The sequence below is a fragment of the Polistes canadensis genome, unplaced genomic scaffold (genome assembly GCF_001313835.1).
Source record: "Polistes canadensis isolate GaletaPanama2010 unplaced genomic scaffold, ASM131383v1 scaffold_199, whole genome shotgun sequence".
Classification (NCBI taxonomy): Eukaryota; Metazoa; Arthropoda; class Insecta; order Hymenoptera; family Vespidae; genus Polistes; species Polistes canadensis.
Window position 1 is genome coordinate 183,694 of NW_014569746.1, and position 13,408 is coordinate 197,101.

A 13,408-nucleotide genomic window follows, 5' to 3' on the forward strand; every position below is an offset into this window, starting at 1 on the left:
TTATTGAGTATTTAAAATTGTTTATTGTTGATCAAAAAATTTGTACATAAGAAAAAATAAATTAATAAGATTGAATTACTGCATATAATCAGTTGTAAAGCAAACTTTTCTGTTAGATACAGATTTATCATTATTCTCGCTTATGATTTAAATTAGCATTTAATATTATTTAAATGCTAATATGTATGAAAATAGAAGTTCTATTATACTTGATTTTATTGGCTCAATATGTAATAATAAATATTTCTTTTGGAATTGTAAATAATATTTAAGAAATATACAACTCTTTAATACTTTGCCACTCTTTTTAATGATATAGTAATTGTAATTAACATCAAGCAAATCACTTGCATAAAATAATTACATTAATTATAAATATTGAGTATTAAATGCATTTATTGTTATTTAGCATTAATTGTTATCATCCTTGGGAACAAAAGTTAAAATCAATGTACTTTTGGGTAATATAGGTATCATATTTGAAGGTAACTTTATACTGAAAAATCAATGAATAATTTAGTAAGATTTAGTAAGATTTTACAATGTTCTAATTTTAAATATCCTAGATTTCATGTACTTACTTCAAGACTTCTTCTAGAGGATAATTAGGACTACATGCAAGCATAGTCACTTCTTCGGGTATTCCAGGTATAGATGATATATCTATAATCTTAGGATATTCTTCACTTTGATATGCTACTAGGTACCCTGGATTACCACTTTTTAGCCTAAAAGTTAAATAAAAAATAAAACTAGTGTATATAAGAATTTGATTCTATTGATAACATTAATCAACTCGTGCATGTTATTAATAATCCATTGCACAATAATTTAACTCGATTTGGTGCTTATGTTTAATTTGCAAAATTCACCACAAGTAGTATTTATATTTCTCATATTTGGGTCATAAATTATCACGAGTCTCGCACGTTATTATAGTGCAACCACATAAATTATAATTACATATGTTAAATAAAAGATCTACTTGAAATTACGTGCAAAGAAATGCATGCAATATGTTAGTAAACTCACCAACTCCTATGACACATAGAAGGTAGCATGAAAAAAGGTAAATTAATCTCTGGTTAGTTTATATATGAAAGTATTTATCAATTATATACCTCAAATATCAATGTAAAGATTAAATTTGAACATAACAATTGAACTTTAAATGGATCAATTTGTGTTATGTTAGGATATGAATAAAACCAATTGGTCTATTCTTTGTAAATTTTTTAAGCAAGTAGTTATGTTTAATATTCCCTACTACTTGTTAATAATTTATCAGCAAATATTTAACGATTATTATATATTAAGTAAATTACGATTAAAATACTGATATACTAAATAATTATTTAACAAGATCTTACCTTGTATAAACAAAAACAGTTCCATTTACGACTCTAGTATCAGTTTCACCGTAAAGGAATGTCGCACTCGTTCGAGCTTTAGCTAATATTGAAAATGCATTTTTGGCAGATAATGTATCATTTAATCTAAGAATAGGTGTTCCTGGTAAAAGCATAGACATTAGAGTTATGCTATCGGCTATATCTGGTGCCATTCGTTGTCGTAAACTATATTGTTCTCCATTTAGCTATAATCAATAAATATTATTTTATTTACAGAGAAAACATATATATACTAGATACTTTTGTTTATTTTAATAATGCTTACATCCCATCCAGGCCAAGATGAAATAGATATCCACTGTGAAATACCTTTATTTAAAGTAGTTGCATTTATGCTAGCATTTGCTGTAGTCAGAAATTGTGAACTTTGTGGAAGACTAATTAATGTTTTTTTCTCGTTGTAAACTTCTAAAATATCTGCTCCAATGTCATTTTGCAACGCAAATAAACTGTGGAAATTTTATTAAGAACTCATGTTATATACTAAAAAAAATATATTTCTTTATATTTTTAAATAGTAAAATGAATTACCCTTGTCCTTTAGTTTCATTGTAAACTATTTCTTGCCATTTTGTTAAAACTTCTGCATTTTCTGGTCGATCTCGCGTGTATACATGAATCAATGATTGATAATTATCAACTTCAGTCGGTATGGAACTAAGAGATTCATCCCGTAAAGAAGGATCTTCTGTCAGATATTGAGTATTTGCCAAACGGAAACCACTAATTCCCAATTTCAACCAATATTTCAAAATATTCTGAAATAAAATAATATTAAAATAAATAAATTTAAGTTAATCCATCAATAAATTCATGCAAGATAGATTATTAAATAAAAAATAACTTACTCCAAATTCTGCTATCACCGTTGGGCTAGAGAAATTCAAATCTGGTTGAGCTTTTTTAAACTGATGAAGATAATATTGGCCTCTTTGTTCATTCCATTCCCAGGCAGAACCTCCATTTACGCTTAGCTATATTAAAAATAATTAACATAATAAGTCTAAAGATTTTATGTAACAACAAATACTTTTTAATCAAAAAATATATAAATAATCATACAAACATGCATATAGAAAGGATGAATTTACTTAAGACTTGCAGGTAACTATAGTATTCTAATAATTATAAGAATATTAAATACCCAATTATTAGGTGGTTGTCTTCTACCATCAGGAGTAGTTTTTCCATCGGCCCAAATATAGTAGTCCGTGTAGGGATCTTTTTTAATAACAGATTGTTCAAACCACGAGTGGTTCATGGAAGAATAGTTAGGATCTAATTCCAAAATAAGATGCTGATCTCTTTCCTTTGCAGCTTTTATAAGATCTTCTAAATCATTTAAATCACCTAGTTGCGGATCTAATTCCATGAAATTATCCGTATACCCTAAATAAGTAATAATACATAGAAATAAAAATAAGCATCTATCTTTCTTAAATAATTATCAATAGCGAACACAATTATCACTCTTTTTATTTATACCTTGTAAACTTCCTTTCATTATCGGCGGTAAAGAAATAGCTTTTATATGCTGTTCCTTTAATTCATTCAAGAGCGATTTAAAACCTTTTAAATCTTTAGTAGGCGAATCAGAAAATTGTAATTTAACGATAGGACTTTCTTCCCACCATTGTTTAGGTTTAGGTGATACGCACTTTGGTGCTACAATAATAATTGCTATAGCACCAGCAAGCATAGAGACCCATAATACCCAAAAACTAATAAATAAAAACCATCGTAGGCGAACCCAAAATGGATCATTAGCAAATTTCATCAACTCTTCTTTTCCCATTCCGGAAAGCGTCTGTTTAGGAGTTTCAATATCGATTTTTGCATCTCCATTTTCTGATATAAATTTAACCTATAAATGAAAGATAGTTTTATCTGGATCTAACGATGACAAAAATAATTAATTATGATTATTTTTTGATTTAGATCTATGTTACTAAGCGAAAGCATGACGTAATTTCATATAATTCTTTCATCTATCAAGTATTTTTTCTTTTTTATTTTAAACTTATTATTTCTAAAAATAAAATTGCACTCGATGTATTGGATCAGACAAATTTTAAGGTATCCAGAGATTTTTTTTTACTTACATCTTTATAGTTCTCAGTCCGTACAATATCTCATAACCAATCAAATAGATGAAATATTTGTATTTAAAAGAAATTATTGTATTTTATTTATTTTTTAAAACAAGAGTAATATATTTTATTCATATTGTGAATACGTCATGGTAAACGGCCAATTATGTCGGAAAAACCATGTACTTCTTACGTAAATTTCATCCTAATTTCTTCGAAGTACAAAGGAAAAATATCGTATAAATACAAAAAAAGAAAAAAAAAGATTAACTTCTTTTATCGAATAATGCATATATATTGATTTTTTAACTTCCTAATATTTGCAAATTGATAAAATCTGTCAGAAAAAAAATCTGTACCAACAAATGTATGTAAAATGTGTATAAATTTGATACAATGGTTACAAATCTGTTACAATTTGTCGCCTTGTTTTTTTCTCTCTCGAAAAAAAATAATTTCTCACTCAAAAAAAGAAAAAATATGGCATCCAATATTACCTCCGTGGCATCCTTAGTCGGCGAAATTGTACTCTCGTCCGTTAGCATTCTCTCCTTTGTCCCGTCATCGAGATCACTCTCACCCCCATTTTGTTTTCCCATGTTTAAAAGTTCGTTAGACTTTAATTGTTGATCAAAGGAAACCAAATTAGTCTCGTCCGTCTCAGATTTATACGTTGGAACGACTGAAGACGGTCGAGACGATTGCTTCGTTTCGTCGTTATCTAAATTCTGTCTCCCACTCTCCATAGTTACACTATACGATTTTCTCAAGGCCGTAATATATATGTATATATGTATATCATAGAACACATAGAGAACTTTTAATTTTGTAATAGAATTCTTTGCTTACTCTGTACACTCACCCCAAACTATCTCTGTCCTTTGTCTTTTTTTCTCTTTCTTATCCAGCGTAGCTTAATTCGAATCTACACACACAATTTTAACAATATAATTGAATTTATTAATATAAACATGGAGACAATGATATTATATGTATTTTTAGAGATCGTGCTATCTTTTTTGTTTTTAAGATAGAAATTATAAAACGTATAATATAGATTTATAAAGAAAAAAAAATCTATTATTTTTCGTAACTCACCTTAAACTTAAACACCACCCAACAGCATCCACTGACAGCCCTCGAATGAGATCGAATAATTCTTTTGCGCAACTCCCTGTCGTTAAAAATTCAACGATTCTTTTTATTCCTTCGCTTTCTACTTCTTGAAATTAACAAAAAAACAGTACGAAATATGATCACGTTATGAGAGATAAGAGGGAAATTTTTCAGGGGTGTATAATATATTTTTTTTCTTCGTGTATGCTTTTTTATTGTTGTTATTTTTTTCAAATTCGAAAAATACTAGTTTGTGGAAATCTTTTCTATCTGTCAGTTAATTTACGTTGGTATTTTTTTGTTATTCAAAATTTATATTTTGTTATATTGAATAGAATATAATTAATTATATTATTTATTATGACGTAAATTAAAACATTTTTATGAAAAATAAATTTAATCCAGGCATCCTTGGGAACTATGGCGTCTTCATAGGGTTTCATAAAATATTACTTAATTTTTATCATTTTATTTCTATTTTCATTTATGCTAGTATTAATTATTGTTCGCAAGAACCCTACTAATAAAATGCGTTCTATTTTTTTGTTTTGACAATTCTTTAATAAAAAAAAACTTTTAACTTTCTTGCAAAGTAAATTTGTTAAATTTTTATTAAAGGCGTTTTGATGGATTCAGCAAGGGTGCTTAGAATAACAAATGTTTTGGATCTACTGATTTAATATATTATTGTATTTTATTGACTCGGGGGTTTACAATGACTAGATTCGGTACTTTACTTCGGTTAATTTGTTTAACTTCATAATTTGCATGTCATACACCATTATTTTTGGTAAACATCGATTTTTATCGAAACGACTACTTCAACAGATATAATAAGGCGCGAGATTTAATTATTTATTCTTTGTTTTTGTATCGAAAAAAAAAATTCATCTTAAGATTAAAGGAAGTTAATAAAAGAAATTATAAAAAAATTTTCTATATATGTATATTTACAGGATGTTACAAAAGAGAAAAAAGAAGCAAGCCAGGAAATAAATATTGATTTATTAATACGTGAGTAAAGTGAAAACTATTGGTTTTATATTAGGCTGAAAACTTTTCAATCCATCTACTCAAAATTACTACATTTTGTTTTTTATTTGAAGATATGAATTTTCACTTACAATGTTGTTAAAAAAATATGGGCCATTCCGAAAATCTGCCAAAACAAATTTTAGTATTTTTCAATTTGAATTAAAACAATTTTATTATACACTTCTGTATTTATTTATAGATATTTCTAGCTGTTATAACATTAACGCGTGATCCGTTCCTGTATTTAATCCGATCACACTTATTAAGGATTTAGCTTTGTTGTTATTATTATAGTATCATGTTTCCTGCTATGCTTATAATGTAACAGTGAAAGTCCATCACTGCAAGAACTTTGTATTCTTGATTTCTTGGTTTCTATTAATAAATCCTTGACTGGGGACGCTGATATATTTGTTTATTGGGTATTTATCTTAAGTTTCACTTAAATGCTATATTATTAATAGATAATCTTTCTCGATTGTTATATATACAAAATAAATTGGAAATTATTATCTATGTAATATATGCATATGATATTAAAATATATTTTTCTTTTTCTTTTTATATAATATTTGTGTTTTATAAATCATTTGTAAATCTTGTTATCATTACTTTTCGTGATTACAGCTTTCTTTACTCAGATAATTATAAAAGCATTACTTTAACAAATAAATTTAATAAATTCGTCATATTTTATTGAACATTTTTGATCGGATTAGGACATGTTTGCCATGAGACATAGCAATACATAAAAATAGAAGTTATAAGAGCCAGTATAAGAGTAGCCCATAACATCCAAAATAAACATAATCGTGTTTTCATCCAAGACGGTGTGACGTTGTAATTGTGGTAACAGTCTGAAAGAAAGAAATTCCTTATCATTATTATTATTTTTTCTTTTTTATATATTTTATTTTTACATTCATAAAATATCTAAATACTATTATAATTGCAAAATAAATAACAAATGTAAATAAACATATTTAACTAAAAAATAAAAGAAGATCAATCGGCATACCTTTTAAATTTGATTGTTCGATTATGTTTATACTCATACTGTCGTAAATCTTCTTGCAAGAATAGCAACAAATCTTTTCATCGCGTTCCATTCTTTTATATTTTTAGTTTCGATGTTTCTTCGTAGGATAACAGTAACGAACTAATAAAACATACGACGAGATAATATATATATATATATATATATATAGCTGGCTAGGATTCACTCATTGTCAGCTAAGAATGACTGTATATATAAACACATAATGTTGTGAGTATGTATGTGTGTATATATATACATATAATGTATACATATTCAGGCAATCTATAAAATGTGCTTTAGTTGGCTGTGTGTTAGAGCGCTAGGAGGGGGGCGGGCATATTTTAAAATTTTTATAGTTTGTTTCACTCACAATAGCTTGAGATCACTTATCCTCCCTTCCCGTGCTCTAAACATATTCCACTGAAACACATTTTATAGATTGACCGAAATCCTGTATGTGTATTAAGTGCATTATTGTTATAAGATAATACAAAATGCCATAGTTCACTTTCGTAAGTTTCCGAATAACATTTATGTTTACCTCTTTAGGCATCCATTATAAATAGTTCCTTAGGACAGAAATATTTTTTTAAATGCTTTTTTATGAAATTAGGTATTCATATATTAGTCAAGTTTATTACTTAAGTTATTCATTTTTTGATAAAATTCTAATTTAATCAAATTGACCACACTTATTATTGAAATTGTCAGAAGACTTAATATAAAATGATTATATATAGTTTAAAAAATATTTTGGAAACTATTTAATTTTGCGTTAACGCAAGATAAACTCGTTTTGTTCTCTTCTAAACGAACGTATACCTTCAACTGTATCTACGTTATTGCTAGTACTCTTGCATGTGTCATCTGATGAAGTCAATTTATAAATCACAGCTGAATTTGTTTTTATTAACTGGATATGATTCATCTCGTATCTTGATACATCTCGAAAACATGTGAATATTTCGTTATTGATAAAGTATAAATTCAGTTTTTAAATTTTAGGATTATAATAAAGTAATATATTTTATATGTGATTTCTTATTTTATTAAATATTATTATATAAGATAATTAAAAACTCGGGAAATATTATAACAGTCAATGTTGTAACTAATATAAAGAGAAACGTAGAAGCGGTGGTTACTTCTGAATAGTTATTTGAGTCTGTAGTTGTTTGTGGCGTTTTTGGTGTCGTTGTGCTTGTACTATCTGTTTGTGGTGTTTTTGATGTCGTTGTGCTTGTACTATTTGTTTGTGACGTTTCTGATGTCGTTGTGCTTTTCGTATTATCTGTTGGTGATGTTCCTGATTTATCAGTCGTTGTGTTTATTGTACTATTTGTTGTTGTGCTTCCTGGGTTTTTAGTCGTGCTTTCTGTACTATCCGTCTGTGGCGTTTCTGATTTATTAGTCGTAGAAGATGTTGTTTTATCGCTGGGTTTAATACTCGATATAGTTGTATCTGTAGAACTGGAAGCTGTATTGTCTGTTGTACTTTTAGTAGATATAGTAGGTACAGTGGAAGTAGGAGGTGAAGTTGTACTTTTAGAATTGGCTTTTCCTCTTAATACTAAAGCAGCATTTGCCGTAAGCATAAAATTGCTTTTTGATACAGTATTTCTAAAAGAATAAATTAACATTATACATCTCAATATTCGGGTAATAAATACTGTTTTTCGTATTTATATATACTCACGTAGTATATATGGCGTTGCTCGAATATACTATAATTTCTAAATTGTCATTTATATCTGGATATAAAGATGTCAGATTTATTTGTTCTCGATGAATCCACAGGTTCACAATAATTATATATATAGGATGATCTTGCAACGATCTGCATATAAACGTATAATAAAGCAGAATTCATGTCATGAATAATATAATAATAATTAATAATTTCGAATATACAAACCGTTTTAAAATAAGTACGTTGTTGTTATTAGTTGATTTAAGTTCATAATCTCCGTGAGTAAAAACTGGTTCTTTTCTAAGTTTAGCTAATTTTTTATAGGTATTTAAGTTGCTGTGTTTTTGCGCTTTTTGATATTCCACATTTCTAATGGCATACTCAGGATGCACAGGAAGGTATGTAGTTATATTTGTAGAGAAACCAGCAGATAATTTGTTATTCCATTGCATGGGTGTTCTCGCTGGATCTCGGGAAAAATTTTCATATGTGTCTGATGTTTGACCGCAACCCATTGGATCAATCGTTCTATCCCACGAAATTCTGGAATCTAACATTGCTATTTCTTCGCCATAATATGTATATGCTTGTCCAGGCAGAAGTAAACTAAGCATATGAAGTCCATCGACTCGATTTAATCCAATCCTTGTTGGTACTCTCGAGAAATCATGATTACTTAACTGCAATAATAAAAAACTTATTCAGTATAAACGATTTATTTTCTCAGGAATAATTAACCATTCTACAATGTATGTATTTTTTTCTTACCATCCAATTAGTGCTTTCATTTTCTGGTAGAAGTTGAAACCATTCGTCTATTACATTTTTAATATAACTAGCATCTGTTTTATTGTGAATAGGATTGATGAAGCGTACATTAGTAGGCTCAATTCCTTCGTGTGTAGCATTACCATAATAAGCAATAAGATTATAATCAGAATCATATGATTCTGCTATTAACAATCTGAAAAATAAATATATGATTGCATTTCAATAAAATCATTTTGATATTAATTTAGCGAGCAAAGAATAAAACTTACTTTGAAGATGCATTATTTATTTCTACCCAATTGTTGATATAGGCACGAAATACATAAAGAAGCTCGGTACTTTCTTTGAGTCCAAAAGTATAATTACCACTCCCCACAGACGGTTCATTTCGTAATTCTTCATCTTCAAAGAAATATGGTACTGAATCTATATGAAAACCATCGACACCTTTTCCTAACCAGAATTCGAAAATATCCTGTTACATGGAAAAATATCATTTACTATTTATTTTTAAAGCAAATATAAGATTTATATGGCTGTTTGAATGTTTTTACCATACCAGTAATTCATCAATGACGCTTTTATTTCGTAAATTAAGATCTGGTTGTTTCTCATGAAATTTATGATAATACCATTTGTTTTTAATGTTATGCCAAGTCCATGCAGATCCTTTTTTATCTTTATTATACGTGCTTACCTAGTTAAACAATATCATCTTGTATTATTTGTTTCTTATATTATAATAATATTTTCAAATATCCCTTTGAATTATACTTACCCAATTATTGGGTGGTATTCTGTTACCTTCCTCATCTACTTTCCCATCTGACCAAATATAGTAATTATTGTAATCCTCGTGATTACTCGCAGATAAACGAAACCATAGGTGTTCGATGCTAGAATGATTTGGTATTATGTCTAGAATAACCTTTATTCCTGAAAAACAAAGTTTACAAATGTTTATTACATAGTAAAAATGTGATGAGATTTATCATGGACATGTACGTGTTACGAATAATCAAATAAGATAGAAATACCTAGGTTATGTGCTTTTTTTACCAACGTATCAAAATCTTCACGATTTCCAAATAAAGGATTTATATATTTATGATCAGAAACATCATATCCACTGTCAACCAAAGGAGATTCATAAATTGGATTAAGCCATATTGTGTCAACTCCGAGTTCTTTAATATAATCAAGCTTATTAATTATGCCTGTAACATGAAAATGTGTTGTTGTGCATCATTTATAAATATAATTATTATATATTTCTAATACATACTTGTTTTATGTGAAATTTGTATACATAGGAATTCGATTAATACAAGTACAATACAGTTAGTTACATTTTTCAAATTTCGCACCTAAGTTAACGAAGCGGAAGAGAATGCAATATGACCGACAATGATTAAATCAGTTATTGAAGCTACCGTATAATTTGTAAGATAAAATCGATAAAGGCGTATGTTTTTGTTAAAATTGGTAATTATAAAAATTAACATTTATTATCTTACAACGCGTCTAACTTTCTTTAAGTTTATTAAAAAACAAAAGTATAACTTTTTTATTGCATGTATCTTATTGGTCAAGAATACAATAGATTTTAATATATATAGAATTATATTTGAGAAATTTTTTTTTTCAATTTTTTAGTTTATGAATCAAATTTATGATAATAACATCTTTCTCTCGTAAGAATTGTTCATATAATATCGACAATAATTATAGTTATGAAGCGTTTTAATTATTAGTAAGCTCGTATAGAAAGAATTGAATAAACGACAATATTTATCTTATAAATATTACTATTAATTATTTTTATTAATATAAATGTTATCGAACTATTTAATTACGTTTAGATTTAATGATATAGGTATATATAATAATCAGTACGTTTTTTAAATAAAGTCGTTGACTTTTTGATAGAATATAGATTATAAAAAAGTTTCCTCTGTCGATAATATAGAGCGCATTATTAAGATGATAAATAGAGGCGCTGAAATCGGTCATTTATTCTGTCGATAAAAAATTGATCATATGTAAAATACATAGATTCATTAGGTGTAGCAATTGATATTCTCGGTGTCTTTTAAAAAAATTTATTATTTATTTATAAAATAATCATACATCCCCGTTATTACTCGAAATAGTCTCCATTATTTTCGATTACTTTGATCCATTTTTCAAACCAAGATGTCGGTTTTGATACAATGAATTTGATATCAAGGTATCGAATTAATTACCACAGTTGATATGTATCTTTGATAATAAGATTACATTTGAAATTAAGTTAATTATGTGTTTTTTGTTTTGTTTTAAATGCAGTAAATTTCAAAAGAACGTTATTACTATTCTACTATTCGAAGTTTCTTTAGTATAAAAGTTTTCCAGTACGGTGAAAAAAAGATTTATTAAAATTTTTTTTATAATCGATTTATATATTTAGGGTGTAGTTAATTTTTTTAAATTTGTAAACATAAAAACGAAAGGATTTATTCAAATGTAGAAAAAGGGATATACGTAAATTGATTACGTGTATTAAATAAATAACGTACCTTTCAAATCACCTTCACCATCGCCATTGCTATCTTGAAATCCTCTTGGCCAGATTTGATATACGAGTGTTGTTTCCCACCATTCTTTATTCGGTAGATCAACAGATTTTATTCCTCTTGTTAAAATTCCCAAGAGCAAAATCAAACGTAACATCGTGCACATTGACTCCGCCATAATCGCGATTTGTTATAGGATTGATATGAAATTCGTCCGTATAGTGTAGCTTTTGTTTTTTTTGCTTGTTTTACATATACGGATTATCAACTATTTTATCGGACGTTATTGTTCCGATGTTTGAGTTTTAATCATCGATGGATTGCCTTGTAATCTGCCTGCAACATGAAAAATGTGTTTTGTTTTTTTTTCTTTTTTCGACATTAGAGCTTCTTTTTTTCGACGAAATGAATATACTTACGTACATGTAAATATTTATACATCGAGATGTATTTTTATTGAAAACTCGAAATTGTTGAAAATATTTGAATGCTTGAAAAAATAAATGGAAGATATGCAATATTAAATTTTTCCCAATAAATAAATTTATATAATGATAAACGCGCTGTGATCAAATTGTTATGGTAAAAGTCAAGCGAATTAATTTGGTATTTTTTTAACATAGATCTAAAAAGATTCCCACGAGTATCGTTAAAAAAACATTTGAAGCTGTTTATAGCTAGAATTTATTTTTAAAATATTTTAGTAGTTTCGTAACTCTATACACAAGTTTAAAAGTATACGTGTTAAAAAATCAAGAATATCAGGTTGGGGAAAAAATTTTATCAGTTACTCAATCCATAATCGTATCGTTAACGGTATTATTACTTTATCGTGTTTTCAATGATATTACAAAGTTATGAATATATTTGTTACAACAAAATATGATATGAATTGATCAGATTATTTAAAGCTATATAAAACAATGATGTATTAATAAGTATTGTAATTAATAACTAATAATGATATATCAAGGAATAATTTATGTATCTAAATTATGAACATTTTAAAAAGATTCTATTTTTTTATTCTATACGATTATTATTATTATTATTATTATTATTATTATTATTATAATAGTCTTGCATTCATATATTAACAAATATATAAGAAAACATCAAGGAATGAATAATGTATATAAATTATTAGTGTATTTCTATTTTTCTTTCATTCAATTATAATTAAAATAATATTGTCAGTAAAAGGTTGTTCAATTTAGAGTAGAAAGAGAGTTAGGAGCAATAAATGGTAGTAAAAAAGCAAGCATAAGATGACACGCTTGTTAAGATGAAGTTTCCTTGGCATTCTCGATCTTGGCATTCTTCCTAAGTCGTTTTGACGCGAGTTCAAACGATTCTTCTCTCTCTCTCCCTCTCTCTTTCTATTCTCAATCGAGTACGATGTCATGCGATAATAGCTTTATAAAAAAATATTTTTCTTTCTCCAAAGATGACAATAATTCAGTTAATACACATTTCTCGATAACGTATATTAAAACATATATTAATAAAATAAGATACAAATAATGATTTCACTTACCTTGAAAATTACCCAAAATGATATTTTTTTTTGAGATTAAGACAGTTTAAAAATTATTTATCAATAATTTTTACTTTAAAATGCCGAACAATTTCCATTATTAAATTATTTCATCACCTAATCACTTGTCAGTAAATAAAAACCGTTATTACATATTTCAAGA

At 27.2% G+C, this 13,408-nt stretch overlaps 2 protein-coding genes across 5 annotated transcripts; both read right to left on the reverse strand.

Moving 5' to 3' along the window:
* Positions 1-286: 286 nt before the first annotated feature.
* Positions 287-4,701, reverse strand: LOC106789739 (neutral and basic amino acid transport protein rBAT). 2 transcript variants are annotated; one of them, XM_014754207.1, is made up of 11 exons: positions 4,601-4,701; positions 4,000-4,427; positions 2,898-3,276; positions 2,557-2,801; positions 2,261-2,386; positions 1,944-2,170; positions 1,678-1,861; positions 1,371-1,597; positions 1,033-1,038; positions 582-728; positions 287-496 (listed from the first exon to the last, which is right to left on the reverse strand). In XM_014754207.1, exons 2-11 carry the CDS (start codon positions 4,246-4,248, stop codon positions 412-414), a joined length of 1,875 nt encoding a protein of 624 aa, XP_014609693.1. In that variant the 5' UTR covers positions 4,249-4,427; positions 4,601-4,701; the 3' UTR covers positions 287-411. The 2 variants fall into 2 exon arrangements, with proteins under 2 accessions (XP_014609693.1, XP_014609694.1); XM_014754208.1 differs by lacking the exon at positions 1,033-1,038.
* Positions 4,702-5,700: 999 nt separating this feature from the next.
* On the reverse strand, positions 5,701-12,072 carry LOC106789740 (maltase A3-like). 3 transcript variants are annotated; one of them, XM_014754209.1, is made up of 11 exons: positions 11,712-12,072; positions 10,191-10,370; positions 9,932-10,089; positions 9,713-9,850; positions 9,423-9,628; positions 9,151-9,346; positions 8,608-9,062; positions 8,389-8,529; positions 7,234-8,312; positions 6,672-6,812; positions 5,701-6,510 (listed from the first exon to the last, which is right to left on the reverse strand). In XM_014754209.1, the coding sequence occupies exons 1-9, from the start codon at positions 11,884-11,886 to the stop codon at positions 7,742-7,744; spliced, it is 2,220 nt and encodes a 739-aa protein (XP_014609695.1). In that variant the 5' UTR covers positions 11,887-12,072; the 3' UTR covers positions 5,701-6,510; positions 6,672-6,812; positions 7,234-7,741. The 3 variants fall into 3 exon arrangements, with proteins under 3 accessions (XP_014609695.1, XP_014609696.1, XP_014609697.1); XM_014754210.1 differs by lacking the exon at positions 5,701-6,510 and having other exon boundaries at positions 6,801-6,896; XM_014754211.1 differs by lacking the exons at positions 5,701-6,510; positions 6,672-6,812 and adding an exon at positions 6,903-7,112.
* Between the last annotated feature and the right edge of the window lie 1,336 nt (positions 12,073-13,408).